At 39.6% G+C, this 15,825-nt stretch overlaps 1 protein-coding gene and 1 long non-coding RNA gene across 2 annotated transcripts in view; one reads left to right on the plus strand and one right to left on the minus strand.

The window, feature by feature from the left end:
- The window catches only part of TANC1 (tetratricopeptide repeat, ankyrin repeat and coiled-coil containing 1), a 223,452-nt gene that overhangs the window by 104,514 nt on the left and 103,113 nt on the right, over positions 1-15,825 (minus strand). The window contains exon 4 of the mRNA XM_072811229.1: positions 14,901-15,101. Within this exon, the coding sequence (XP_072667330.1) occupies positions 14,901-15,101 (201 nt within the window). The remainder of the gene's footprint in view (positions 1-14,900; positions 15,102-15,825) is intronic.
- LOC140624128 (uncharacterized) lies at positions 4,592-5,767 on the plus strand. The gene is made up of 2 exons (XR_012023658.1): positions 4,592-4,795; positions 5,154-5,767. It is a non-coding gene; the product is annotated as an uncharacterized lncRNA (long non-coding RNA).

Consider the following 15,825-nt stretch of genomic DNA (forward strand, 5'->3'; position numbering starts at 1 on the left):
CCATGTCAGGTTCCCTGCATGGAGCCTGCTTCTCTGCCTCTCTCTCATGAATAAATAAATAAAATCTTAAAAAAATAAAATAAAAATAAAAATAAACAAATAAAATCCTTAAAAAAAAGACCTCTAATTCCTGCATCAAATATTAACAGTAGACTCTAAGATGTGTACAGCAGGCACATATTTTCTTTTGAGTACTAAAGACCCTCACATCCAGAGTCCTTGTGAAATCTCGAAATGCCCAAGGCAGAAGTGTCCATAATACTTCCTATATTCTCAGATGACAATTCTCTCCAGTGTTACAAAGGAGTTATGACCTGAGCACAAACTACTTCAACTGCATTCAACTACATGTGCTCCACAAGGTGGGGGAAAGGTTCTAGAGGATGAGACACGCATCTCCTGTTCCCTTAGCACTCTCCAGCTTCTACATACCATCACATAATGGGATACTGTGTATAAGGTACATATTTCTGGCATAACAAGCTACCTACTTCATCTGGCACATCCAAATAAACAATCATCTGTGTTGAATGGCAGAAGAAAAATGACTCATCCAGAGAGAGTATGTCTGCATATACATTTATAAGCAATTTCAGGGATGTTCAAGAGTAACCAGATACAAAGATTTCTGCCTTAAGTGCCAAATTTATCATTTACCTACTAAGGAGCAACTCTGTAACTGTGCTTTGGACATCTAAGTGTTCTCTCAGCTTCCATTGCAGTTTTGCTCCCACTGCCTGGTAAGCAAGTGTGGACCACTCTAGAGCACTTACTCTCCACCAGCTTCAGGAATCACTTGCTCTTGTTTTCATACGAAGCTCACAGGAGCTTCACAGATCACTGAGGCAAGGCGCCATCACACATTCTACCTTTGCTCAGATTTCTTTCCTGCTCAGAAGTGCTTTCTTAAACCTTTACACTTACATCACAGCTCTAAGAGCTGGCTTCCTTTACAGGGCAGTTTTACAGGCATAATCTTAATCACTTTGAACAAATCTCATGCAAAACAAGAGATGAATAATACAAGTAGTTGGTGGTAAAGCTGGAATTGGAACCCAGTCAGTGGGTCAGTCACTGCCTTATACTGCTTTCATGTCCTCTTCACAGAGAATAAAGCCTGCTGCCCATCAAGAGGACACATGCTTGCCAGAAAAACAGATATTGGAAGATGAAATCCCTTGGGGATCGGGGAGACACACCTGGCTGAGGATGGAGAATTGAGAGAACTGATACTGTGGGAATCCATTCTTGGCCACTAAGTCAGACAATGAAAAATGAAGATGGGCTCAAAGGCAGATGACTACCTTGAAACAACCACCACCACGGAACAGCTTGTGTATCAGGCCCTACAATTCACAGTCTACATTTCATTTAAATTTCAGTTACCCTATAAAGAGAAGCACTATTATTACCCCCATCTCCCAGATACGGAAATACCTATAACCTATGCAAGCACACCAAATAAGAGGTGAATCCACTTCCAAACTGCCCAAGATTGGGGTGGACGGAGACTTCTGCACCTATTAGGATCATTAATATTTTAGTTAGCTAAAACCAGAGTCTCACAAGTGTCTCACTGATGGCAGATAATACATTAAGTTTTTCAAAAAGTGAGCTCAATCTGAATAGGCCTATGGCTATTAAAGAAACTGAATTGACAAATAACCTTCCAAATTAGAAAAGCACCAGGCCCTGATAGGTTCATTGGTGAATTCTACTGAAATTTAAGGAAGAGATCACACTGGTCCTCTACAATCTCTTTCAGAAGATAGAGGTAAAAGGAATATTTCCTAACTCATTCTGATTCTATAAAGCCAGCATCACTCTAACACCAAAACCAGACAAAGACTGCACAAGAAGACTATGGATCCATAGCTCTCATAAATACAGATGCAAAAATCCTCAAAATATTAGCAAATCAAATCCAAGAATGTATAAAAATATTTACAGGGGTGCCTGGGTGGTGTAATCAGTTGAGCATCTGACTCTTGGTTTCGGCTCAGGTCATGAGATCAGGTCCCACATCAGGCTCTGCACTGAGCACAGGGTCTAGAATTTAGGTTCTCTCTCCCTCTGCTCCTCCTGCTGTGTGTGTGCACTCACATCTCTCATTCTCTTGCTTTGTCTCTCTAAAATAAATAAATCTTAAAATAAATTAAAATAATTATTTATCACAGGCAAGTGGGATTGATCCCAGGTGTGCAAGGCTGGTTCAACATCAGAAAGTTAATCCATCATATCACTAGGCTAAAGAAGCAAAATCACATGATCATATCAATAGATGGAGAAAATTCATGGTAAAATCCAACACCCATTCATGATTAAAAAAAAAAAAAAAAAAAAAACTCTCAGACAACCAGGAATAGAGGGGAACTTCTTCAACTTGATAAAGAATATCTACAAAAACTCTAATATTATACTTAATGGTGGAAACAAGAAGCTTTCCAACCAAGATCAGGAACATGGCAAGGATATCCTCTCTCATCAGTCCTTTTCAACATTGCCCTCAAAGTCCTAGCTCATGCAATAAGACAAGAAAAGATAAGGCATATAGATTGGCAAAGAAGAAATAAAACTTTTTCTACAGATGGCATGATCATCTATGTAGAAAATCCAAAATAACGGACCAAAAAATTCCTGAAACAGGGATTATAGCAAGCTTGTAGGATACAGAATATACAAAAACCAATTACCAGTAATGAACAAGTGGAATTTGAAGCTAAAAACAATACTATTTGCATTTGCACCTCAAAAAGTGAAATCCTTCAGTATAAACAAAATATGTAAAAGATCCACATGAAGAAAACTAAGCAATGCTAATAAAAGGAATCAAAGAACAAACCAAGTGGATATTCCATATTCATGGAAGGGAGGACTCTACATTGTCAAGATGCCAATTTTTCCCAACATTATCTATAGGTTCAATCTATTTTAAGATTTTATTTATTCATGAGAGACACAGAGAGAGATAGGCAGAGACACAGGCATAGGGAGAAGCAGGCTCCACACAGGGAGCCCAACATGGGACTCAATCCCAGGTCTCCAGGATCACACCCTGGGCTGAGGGTGACACTAAACCGCTGAGCCACCCGGATGCCCCGGTTCAATGTATTCTTAGTCAAAATCCCAGCAAGTTATTTTGTAGATATTAACCAACTGATTCTAAGCTTATGTGGAAAGGCAAAAGATCTGAAATAGCCAATACAACTTTGAAGGAGAAGAACCAAGTTGGGAGTACTGACACAATCCGACTTCAACATTTACTATAAAGTTAAAGGAATCAAGACCATGTGGTATTGGCATAAAAACAGACAAATACCTAGGGGCACCTGGGTGGTGCAGCTGGTTAAGCATCCAACTGGATTTTAGCTCAGTTCATGATCTTAGGGTTGTGAGACTGAGCCCTATGCCAGATTCCTGCTCAGCACAGAGTCTGCTTAAGACTCTCTTTCCCTCTGTCTGCCCCTTCCCTCCCCCCTTCCTGCTTGTGCTCTAAAAATAATTCTTTAAAAAAGGAATAGACATATAGCTCAATGAAACAGAACCACATAAATATAGTCAACTTATCTTTAACAAAGGAGTAAGGGCAATATAATGGAGCAAAGTCTCCTCAATAAATGGTGCTGGAGTGTCTGGACATTCATATGCAGGAAATTAAATCCAGACACTGACGTTACACCCTTCACAAAAATTAACTCAAAATGGATCACAGACCTAATGTAAAAGGCTAAACTATAAAATTCCTATAATATAACATAAAAGAAATCCTAGTGACCTTGACTATGTCAATGATTGTTTAGATACAATCCCAATTCATAAAAGAAATAACTGAGGAGCTGAAATTCATTAAAACTAAGTACTTTTCTGCAAAAGACAATGTCAAAAAATAAGACAACAAGCCACAAACTAGGAGAAAATATTTGCAAAAGACATATCTGATAAAGGACTATAATCCAAAATATACAAAGAACTCTTAAAACTCGAGAAAACAAACAACTTGATTTTTTAAATGTGCCAAACCTTAACAGATAGATCACCAAAAAGATACACAGGTGGAAAATATGCTATGAAAAGCTGCTCCACAATATATGTCACTAGGAAACTACAAATTAAAACAATAAAAGGGGCACCTGGGTGGCTCAGTGGTTGAGCATCTGCCTTAGGCTCAGGTCGTGATCCCAGGGTCCTGGAATCAAATCCCTCATCGGGCTACCCACAGGGAGCCTGATTCTCCCTCTGCCTATGTCTCTGCCTCTCTGTGTTTCTCATGAATAAATAATTTTTTTTTTTTTTAAATAAGAGACCACCTTATTTTTACACCTATTAGAATGGCCAAAATCCAAAAAACTGACAACACCAAATGCAAGCGAGGATGTAAAAAGCAGGCATTTTTATTCATTGACTGTGGGAATACAAAATGGTATAGCCACTTTGAAAGGAGGTTTATCAATTTTTTATAAAACTAAACATACTTTTACCATATGATCCATCAATCATGCTTCTTGGTACTCCCCTAGAAGTACTAAAAACTGATTTCCACACAACTACTGGCACACTGCTGTTTATAGAAGTTCTATTACTAACTGCCAAACCTGAAAACAACCAAGAGGTTCTTCAGGATGTGAAGGGATAACTAAACTGTGGTGCATTCAGACAGTAGAGTATTATTCACCACTAAAAAGATGTAGAGAAACCTTAAATGCATAATTACTAAGTGAAAAAGCCACTATACTATATGATGCCAACTCTATGACCTTCCAGCAAAGGGAAAACTATGGAGACTGTAATTACAAAGGTGAGGTGCATGGATGGAAAGGAGGGAACACAAAGGATTTTTAGGGCAGTGAAAATACCCTATATGATACCATAATGATGGATACATGTCATTATATGTTTGTCCAAACCCACAGAATGCCTAACATAAGAAAGTAAACTTTGGATTTTGGGTGATGATGGCATGCCACTGTAGGTTCACTGATTGTGACAAACACTGCACTGGGATGGGGGATGTCGATAATGGGGAGGCTGTGGCGTCGGGGTGGTGGTAGGGCAGGGGTATGAGAAATCTCCAAACATTTCACTTAATTTTACTATGAACTGCTCTTTAAAAAATTCTATTAATAGTAAGCCTAAGTTCATTAACTATCACTTAGGACCTTTGACCAATAAAGGAGGACTTGGTTGGTGATGGAAGAGACAAGAAAGTTACACCTCCTCAGAGGAAGTTTCCTGAATTTTATTTCTCAGAACGCTTGTACAAACAAAGGGTTCCACGTGTAACTGTTGGCTAGCCACTCTCCATAAGCCACCAGAGGCAAAGCTTACTGGTTTAACACTCCAGGCCCGGATGGTGAAGACTTTCCCTATGGTCCTGGTTTTCCCTTTGTAAAGCACTCTGGTCTTTACTGAGCGCCCCTCTAGAGATCACCACTCTGTGTTCTCTTCAGCTCCCCGACGCCAGACTCCGCACACCCTTGCCCCTCCACCTGGAACACAGCCAGCCCATTCCTGCCGACACACACACACACAGATTTGTTTCACAACAAGCTGGAGGATTCAAGCTGGAACATCAATCTTTCCTTCCTGTCTATTTCTACTTTACGGTAACGTTCATCAGTGTTAGATACGGGTACGATGGCTTCTGCGGGCTTCTGTGACGTCTCTGCCTCTCTGAGAATCAGAAATTATCAAAAAGAAGACATTGCCACCCACCACTGCTATCCCTGCCCCCATCTGTTTTCTTGAGGTAAAGAGGCTCATTTCTGAGCATGGCACTGGGTTTGTTGCAGCCGCCATCTGACACCACCACAGGGAACAGTTGATACTGCTGTAAAGTGTGACTGGATAAAGCCTCCAGTCAGCATTAACCACAGGCGGTGGGAAACATGCAGCAAAGATGCCAAGAGCCTGAGAAAATGGGAGAGTGACAGAAGCATAGAAAAGTAGGATTGAGGGGCACCTGGGTGGCTCCATCGGTTACCGGTTTCCATCTGCCTTAGGCTCAGGTCATGATCTCAGGGTCCTAGGATCGTGCCCCAAATCAGAAGCCTGCTTCTCCTTCTCCCCCCAACTCATGCTCTCTCTCCCATTCTCTTGAATAAACGGAAGGAGGGAGGGAGGGAAGGAGGGAGGGAGGGAGGGAGGGAGGGAAGGAGGGAAGGAGGGAAGGAGGGAAGGAGGGAAGGAGGGAAGGAGGGAAGGAGGGAAGGAGGGAAGGAGGGAAGGAGGGAGGGAGGGAGGGAAGGAGGGAAGGAGAAAAGAAAGAAAGAAAAAAGAGAAAAGACAAGAAAAAAGACAAGACAAGAAAAGAAAAGCAGAGTTGAGAAGTCCCCTGACCAACCCAGCTGAAAACATACTCCCCTTTGCTCACTGTCTAACAATAGCAAAGCCCTGAGAGAGACATAGGCCCTTAATTAAAGAATCAGTTCTCTTTAGATATGGAGGAGGAAGCTGTTTCTAGCTTTATAAAGTAAATGTAAGATATGGTTACATTGAAATTGTTTATGTGTCCATTAGTATTATTCAACCAATCACATGGGGCCAATGATTGCCAATTACTAAACTCCTATCCATTTTAACAGGTACATACCTATGCCCCCTTACCTATGCCCCCTTTCAGTTGAAAGAAGTGATTAGATCCTATTTTCAAGGCTCCTGTGGGGAAACAAAGACAAGAACCAAAGACAAGGAGCTCTCAGAACGTCAGGGCAGAGACCTGCAATGAATGACTATGCAGAGGGAGGAGAAAGCACAGTGCTACAGGTGTTTGGAAGAAGTTATTTCTCATACAGGGAAAAGGAGAGACACAGGAAGGCTGGACAAAGCAAAAGATGTAAGCCACACATGAGGTCAACTCTGACAGAAGTTCTGACCTCAGGCACCGGGAGGGGAATAAGCAAAGGAAGAAATGGAATCTAGGGCTGGTTTAGAGCATAGCAGTATACTTGGTCAAAGGCCATTCAATGGGGAAAAGATGGTCTCTTGAGTAAATGGCGCCAGGACAATTGGATAAACCACATGTAAGAGAATGAAGTTGGCCCCTACCTCACAACATGCATGAAAAAATTAGCTCAAAGGGGAATCTAGGATCTAGGATCCCTTTCCTCTCTTTTAAGAAAACATAGGCATAAGTCTTTGTGACTCTGGATTAGGCAATAGTGCAATAGTGGCATCAAAAGGACAGCACCAAAATAAACCAGACTACATCAAAGTTAAAAACTTCTGCTTGAGGGACACTTGGGTGGCTCAGCGGTTGAGCATCTACCTTCAGCCCAGGGTGTGATCCCTGGTCTGGGGATCCAGTCCTGCACTGAGATCCCTGTGAGGAGCCTGCTTCTCCCTCTATGTCTCTGCCCTTCTCTCTGTGTCTCTCATAAATAAGTAAATAAAATCTTGAAAAAAAAAAAAAAAAACTCCTGCTTGTAACAATCAGGAAAGTGAAAAAGACAACCCACACAATACAAGTAAATTTGAATATTGCATAACTTGTAATTAGAATATGAAAAGAATTCTTACAACTTAGTAATAAAACTACAGGGAGATGCCAGTTCACACATAGTAGGATGACAGTAAAAAGACTGACAAAGACAAGCATTGACAAGAATGTGGAGAAACTGGAAATCTTGTACTCTGCTGGTGGTGGGAGAACAAAACGATGCAGCCACTTTGAACACGTTGGCAGTGCTTCAAAATGTTAAATATACAGTTATCATATGATCCAGCAATTCTATTCCTAGGTATATACACCCAAGAAATGAAAAGATATATACACACCAACATGCACACACAAATGTTAACAGCATTATTCATAATAACCAAAAAGTAGAAACCCAAATGTTCATATACTGAAGAAAGGATTTTTAAAGGTGATATATACATTCAATAAAATATTAAGTAATAAAATGGAATGAAGTTCTGATACCTACTTCAATGTGGATGAATCTAGAAAACACTATTATATGAAAGAAGTCGGTCACAGGGGCCCACGTGTTACAGGATTCCATTTATATGAAATGCCTGGAATAAGCGAGTCACAGAGACAGAAAGTAGATTACTGTTTGCTTAGGGCTGCGGGATGGTGGATTAGGGAGAGGGGGAGGGAGGTAGGGAGGAATGTGGAGTAATTGCTAATGTGAATGGGTTTTGTTTTTTTTTTTTTTTTTTTAAGGGAGATAGATAAAAAGGTTCTAAAATTAGATTGTGGCCATGGTTGCAGAACTCTGAAAATGCTAAAAATGCTGAACTGTAAACTTTAAATGGGTGAATTATATGGTATGTGATATATCACAATAAAGCTGTTTTTTAAAAATGCAATGGGATAAATCACAATGCAAAAGGATGCAAATTTGAACTGAGAACAAAAAACTTTTGTGGGACATAAAACACTTATAAACCTAATTAAATGGAAAATGATGATCTGGAAAAATGTTTTAGTGACATACATAAGTGATAGCTTTCAAACAAACAACAGGAAAGCTGTGATGATTTGGTAAGAAATGCATACTGCTCAAGCAGAAAAGACAAATACCACAAAAAAATTCACAAAAAAAAAGTACAAATGACCAGTAAGTATATCACAATGCAAATCACAATGCAAAAGGATGCAAATTTGAACTGAGAACAAAAAACTTTTGTGGGACATAAAACACTTATAAACCTAATTAAATGGAAAATGATGATCTGGAAAAATGTTTTAGTGACATACATAAGTGATAGCTTTCAAACAAACAACAGGAAAGCTGTGATGATTTGGTAAGAAATGCATACTGCTCAAGCAGAAAAGACAAATACCACAAAAAAATTCACAAAAAAAAAGTACAAATGACCAGTAAGTATATCACAATCCATCCCCAATGTTAGTTTCCCAGTAATCCCACTTGCATAGTCTATCCTATGAAAATATTAGAGATACTAAGCTTTAAATTAAATACTAATATACAAGAATGTTCTCCCACTGTTCTTTATTTGGTGGAAAACTGGGAACCTCTTACATGACCAGTGCTCAGGCAAATGGACAAATCCATCACCTATGTGCTACAAAACAGAGCAGGAAAGACATTTAACTAAGTGTTACCTAATAAACCAAGTGTCTTTCTGGGGGTACAAGAAAACCAAGATTTACTCTATATTTAGTACATTTTTATAATGTGTTTTCCTCAAGTATTATTTCCAAGATTTAAAAAATAAACATAATATCGGTGTATTTACCTTCATTAAAAAAGAATATGTGATTATCATATAAATCCTTATGGGTGGTTCTCAAACTTTGCTACATATTAGAATCACCTGGGAACCTTTTATTTTTTTCTTTTCTTTCCAATCCCAATGCCCAGGCCATACTTCCTGTGCATTCAGTCAGAATCTCTGAAGGTAGAACTCAAGCATCAGTACTCTTTAAAGCTCTAGGGTAAGGGATCCCTGGGTGGCGCAGCAGTTTAGCGCCTGCCTTTGGCCCAGGGCACGATCCTGGAGACCCGGGATCGAATCCCACGTCGGGCTCCCGGTGCATGGAGCCTGCTTCTCCCTCTGCCTATGTCTTTGCCTCTCTCTCTCTCTCTCTCTCTCTCTCTCTCTCTCTCTCTGTGACTATCATAAATAAATTTAAAAAATTAAAAAAAATAAAGCTCTAGGGTGAGTCCAAGGCACAGACAAATTGTATACAGCTGAACCTGAACCACAGATGGGGAAGTCAGTGGCACCCAGAAAGGTCCTCAGGTTCACAGTGGAGCAAAGGCATGCACATGGGTTCTATATGTGAGCATAGAACAACAGAAAGTGTGTGTCCACGTCACAGCTGGCCATGGCAGTGAGGTCCAGGCAGCCGCCTACTCCTTGGAGGAGCATAACAGGTCTCCAGGAGGAAACAAAGAATGTTTTCCTATTCACCACAGCAGCACGAGGAACTGTCCTTGCTGAAAGAGCCCTAATTGTGGCCCTGACCACTTAGGTGAAAGCAAAGCCTAAAACTGGCCAATGCTATAAGCAGGTTTGTGCTGGGGACTGTGCATTTCCTGGGTTACTCTCCTCCCACCCCCAAAAATGCCTCACTCAATGCACGTGGGCACATTATGCCCATGGCCGCCCTGTGGGCATGCAACCAGAACACAAACCCACATCATTACAGCTCATGTGTCCACAGTGTACAAGCAGTAAGTACAACACAGACTGGCATCAGAGACATGCTGGGGACCTGGGCTCAGGACAAGGCTTTACCAGTAACTTATACACTGGGGCAAGTTCCATCCCTCCCATATCTGCAAAGAGGCCAGCACGGATGGCCTGACCTGGTCTGGAGGCTTCACTAACTCTAAAGTGTCTATGATTCTGGGCACCTACCTGGCTGGCTCAGCTAGTGGAGTGTGCGACTCTTGATCTTGGGGTTGGGAATTTTGAGCCCCATCTTGAGTGTAGAGATTACTTAAAAATAAAATTTTTTAAAAAAGAAAAAATAAAATGTCTATGACCTTCCCCACATAACAGAGTGTGGTTGTAGCTAAAACTGGAAGCCAGCTGAGTGTTTTTCTGACCATGAACTTGATCTGACTCAGCTGTAATAATTCCCCTGACACAGTAACATGGAAAGAAAGAAAATGGGAATGGTCTGAGAAGTGCAGACAGAAGGGAAGTTCAAAAGAGGAAGGTGACAGGAGGACTTCTCTCAGCCCCTTCTTACTAATTCGGACAAAGCATCTCAGTAGCACTATCCATCTAAGACCGTTCCCAGAAGATGGTTAACTTCAAAAAGAAGCCTCTCAAAGAATGCAGGAGGGAATGTGAAATCAATACAGCTTTTCTGGAAAGTGACTGGGCAGTATGCATCAAGAATCTTTAAAAATGCAACCCATTTAGTTCAATAATTCCACTTCTGGGAACTTGCCACTCTTACGATATCAGATGTGGGTAAAAATTGCTGGACAAAACCATTCACATCAGGAACTCTGGAGACTGGTTGCACAACAATGTGAATGTACTTTACACTACTGGACTGTCCATTTAAAAATAGTTAAGATGGCAAATTTTGTTACTTGTATTTTACCACAATAAAAAATTTTGAGTTCATAGGCATTTAATCACAAAACAAAGCAAAATATCTTGCCTCATGCTACAATTTTAAGAAACCTGAAAAATAACAAATATCTAACAAATGGAAATTGGTTAAAAATCAATCATGGAACATTGGAACAAAAGACATTAAATTTCAAGTTCTTCAAGCAAACTGGAAACTGTTCATGATATAATATTAAATGAAAAGAGGCAGTACATATGGTCTCAGGTCTAGATGGAGTAGGTTTTAAGAATCTTTTTAAATAAAAACGCTAATTTTAAGAAATACTTCTGTGGGGCGAGAGCGAGAGAGGGCCTTGACAGACAATTAACTTATGGTCCAAGAATCAAAGGGCAGAATGACTTCCACTTTACAGCCTGTCATTTTTGAGGTTTCTGCCTTAAACAGACAGCCAGAGAGGTTTTCAAAACTACATCAGGAATCGGAACTGGAAGCGGCAGAGGTTCAACTAGCCAGCACTATCCAGTCTCTTCACAAGTGAGGATGAAAAGAGCAGATCACCCCACTTTCCACCATCTACTGCTATGCCCCATCATAGTATTCTAAAAGCTTGCTTCCTGTTCATGCCCCACCTTTTGAGTGTTTCATAATGGGCCCAAAGTGATTTGAGAAATATAATCCAAATATAAAATAACTAATGATAGGACTAATAAATAAATCACAGGAAATGGGCTTTGCTCTTCTCTGGAAGACAAAAGGATACATTGCAAATATTAATGAATTCTTAATCCAAAAATGCTTGCAATCACCACTTAACTCTAATGGAGACTGGTCCTTTTGTTTTCTTTACCAGCAAATGTAGTTTACATTCAAGAAAAAAAAAAAAAAAAAACTTGAAACAATACTCAAAAACTATCTTTAGACTAACAAGTGAAAAAATATATATATGGAGCAAGATAGTAGGAGAGTAAATTATATTAACTAGTGATCTAAGTGGAATGTAAGAAACTCAACCATGAAAAATGCAGGGTCACATTATTGCAAGGTTAATGAAATTGTCTCTGACCCAGAGTTCCCATGGCCCAAGAGCTAATCACCTATTGTATTAAAATACAAACTTCCATTAAAACAAGCTACGGGAATGCCTGTTACACGGGTTTATAGTATTTGACCTTTGCTAGAATAGTTTCAGTTCCTTGACAGTTTCTTGATTAGCATCAATTAGTGAAAAGTTTCTATCCAAACAAGTAAAACAGGTTTAGATTTTTTTCTTTTATAATGCACCTTCTTAAAAGAGAAAGGGGTCTTATCTTAGAAATGAGAACAGAAGTCATCAAGGAAATTCAGAGCTGGGTCTGAGAGATGACAAGATCTGGTGTAAGGGGAGTGCAGGGGAAGGCTCAGCACCTCGAGGCACAGCACCACATCTTATTTACCGTTATCATTAGTAACAACAGTGTGAGGTTTTTAAATAGATGGCTATTTTTAAATCCAATGCACGTTCACAACCATATGCCAACCAATTTTACAGGCAGGTAGAACAGTAGGTCTCTGGAAACTTTTCTAACAATATGGCTTAAACAGAAACCTGTGTGCGTTAGACACTGGAAAAACATTGTTTATTGTCTGATGTATTCTGAGTCACTGCCATTTTTAAGCAAGCATCTCTGCCCTTAGCTTTCCTTTTGAATTAAAATTGCCAAGATAATGAAGCCAAATCACCACTGTGAGACATTAATTTGCTGCACAAATTTGGGCAATGCACAAGCCTGGCTCTGCTGAGTGTATTTCATTTGGACCCAAAGCATCAAATATGGAGAATATTCTCTTCAGTCCATTAAGAGGTTGAATGTTGCACCCCTGCTCCCTTCTATTCATAAGGCCTTGTAAAGAATTTAACAGAACTAAATTTTATTCCTATGGAGAAAAACTATAGAATATTTTCTCAAAACTAAAAATATCAAATTTGGTCAGGACACAGGAAACCAGGCCTCATCATGGATTTCTGAACAGTAAGAGCCTGTGGCCTCAAGACCTTCCCGGATAGCAATACTTCCCATGCCATTCATTGCTATCTAACATCCCACGAAAACCCCACAAAATAAACCCACTGTAACTATGAGGTGATGGATGTGTTAATTAACCTTACTGTCATCATTTTGCAATTTATACATGCATATAAAAAAATCACTATGCTGTACACCTTAAACTTACATGATGTAACACATCAAGTGTATCTCAACAGAGCCGGAAAAATCAAATTTTAAAAAATTTAAAAAAAGATTCAAGTCCCACTAAAACAAACTTCCACTAATAATAAAATTCTATCTGAAATGCATATTCCCTAGACTCTTAGGTATTCACCAGGCCTAAGGCCCAAGCAGCATCAATTCATTTGCAGCAGCACAGGCTTTAGGAAGAAAAATTCTACCAAAGGTCATATCTCTGCACTTAGCCTTGCATTACCCTCAACCGCCCTTAAGAATCCAGACAGGTTCAGAATTCTATTATCTGTTTTATATAGATGAGGTATACTCAAAGAAGACATCGTGCCTAGCCGTGCCCATCAGACACAAAGGTGCAAATACACTGATTCAAGGAAAAAGGACAAATGACATGGCTGATAAAGGAAAAAGTAAAATGCTATACACAATCTGTAATTAGAAGAGTAATTCTAGTGGGCTAACCATCAAGAAAGGCAGTGTGGGAACCATGATTTGAAAGAAGGGAAGAAATCCAACAAAGAGATATAGGGGTAGGGAAATGCAAAGAGAAGGAAGGACATTCCAGGAATTTCCCCAAATACTGATAAACAGGTCAAATTCCTTGGCACAGGAAATTGCTTCATACCAAAAAGGTTTCCAAGTTCCAGCTAATGACTGGATTGTAAACAATGTTGTCCAAAATAAGAAAGCTCTAGAACAATAAAAGGTTTTGGACACTCACCAATTCATAGCACCATTTCTAATATTCAAAGCCTCAAGATCTGCCGTCTTAATTTTGACACCACATGAACTGCAGATGTCCACTAAATGATTCAGAAATAATGCCTGTCATATCCCAAGTAATACAAGTACTTACGAAACCAGAAAAACAGATACCAATTCTATAACCCCAAGGCACATTTTGGACCAATTCTGAACTCATTTCTGTATAAATGAGAAGAATCCTTACACTTACTATCAATAAAGGCCCCCAAACTCTCCTGCCCTCAGTAAACAAATGCTCAGCAAAGCTAAAAGAGCAAAGTCTTATGATTGCAGGTATCAGCGTTTTGGAAAGGCTTTCTTCACATCTGAATCATAACTGCTCAAGTTAAGTAACATTTGTGTTTTCACTGGTAATGTTAAGTACAAAAACTTGGTAATGATGAGGGAAGCCAAACTACTTTAAACAAATAATCCATAAGACCTGCCCCCCACGCCTTTACAAGTGTGAATTTTCACAAATTTTATAGTTCAAATGCTGGGTGATGTAATCAAAGAAAGTATATTGGTATATATAACACTTGGCAATAATAAATGGACTGCTGTCAGATTACCTTTGCCAAAATACAAAACTTAAACACACCACAATGAGTTTAGATTATGGCATTTCCTAATTTATGACCAAGAAAACCAGACCAATGATTAACATTAATACTGATAACAAGATCTTGTATCTTTGTAAAAGTCTAGCCTGAGCAATCAAAATATTTTGTATACAGGTTGAGCTAAAGAGAGAAGTCTATTCAAATCATAACTTTCTGTTTTAAAGATCTTCTTCCAGAAATCACTGTGACAAAGAAAAATACCTCCCAGAAAATTTCTTATAAGCACTGGTTTTGCTTACTTTCAATACATGCATTACAGATATAACCAAAATAGCTAGTTTGGGTGTTTTGTTGCTTATTTACCTGGAGATTTTTTATTTGATCTTGATTGCACTGAATGAGACTGTCGAGGCAGCAGAGGTGATGAAGGCAAAGACATGGAGACCCCTTTGGCCAAGCTCACCCTGTAGGTGTCCTCTGCTACAGGAAGGCTACTCACAGAAAAGTCGCCACCATGGCCAGAGGGTAGGACTTGAGGGGAAGTCTCTGGACCAAAGTCACCTCCTGGAATGAAGAGAGAAAATCTTAACTTAGATCATCCATTACAGGTAGATTAATTCCTAAGAACTACATCCTTAGAATAGAATTCCCATATATCTTATGTGCATGTTGTTTTTTAAGTTTTTTTTTTTTTCTTTACCACTTGTGACTTTTTACAGTGTGAGAGAAAATTCAAGTTTAACCACTCAAGTATCAGTGAACTCATACCCCTTTCTGGACCCTATCAACTGGCCCAGTTTCCCTCCTACCAATGGGTCCAGAAAGCCACCAATCTGAGATTTTTTTTTTTTTTTTTTTTAAGATTCATTAATTTATTTGAGAGAGAGAACAGGAGCAGAGGTGCGGGGGGGGTGAGGGGTGGGTAGTGGTGAGGGAGAGAGAATCCTCAAGTGGACTCCCTGCTGAGCATGGAGCCCAATGCAGGGCTCAACCTCAGGACCCTAAGATTATGAAGTGAACTGAAATCAAGAGTCAGACATTTAAACCAACAGAGCCACGCAGGTGCCCCCTGAGATTAGATTAAAACCAAGTATGAATGATCCATAAGAATCTATGATTTCAGCTCAAGTAAAGGAGAGGGGTCTTACATAGGGATCATAGAACAGATTCAAATACCAAAGTTCTTTCCAGAACTCCCTGGCTGCCCACCACTTCTCTCCAGTAAGAGAACCCAAGGAAGGGTAACACTACTTCAACATTCCCCCCTAGCACCATATATCTCTTCTCT

The sequence above is a fragment of the Canis lupus genome, chromosome 34 (assembly GCF_048164855.1).
Source record: "Canis lupus baileyi chromosome 34, mCanLup2.hap1, whole genome shotgun sequence".
NCBI classification, from domain to species: domain Eukaryota; kingdom Metazoa; phylum Chordata; class Mammalia; order Carnivora; family Canidae; genus Canis; species Canis lupus.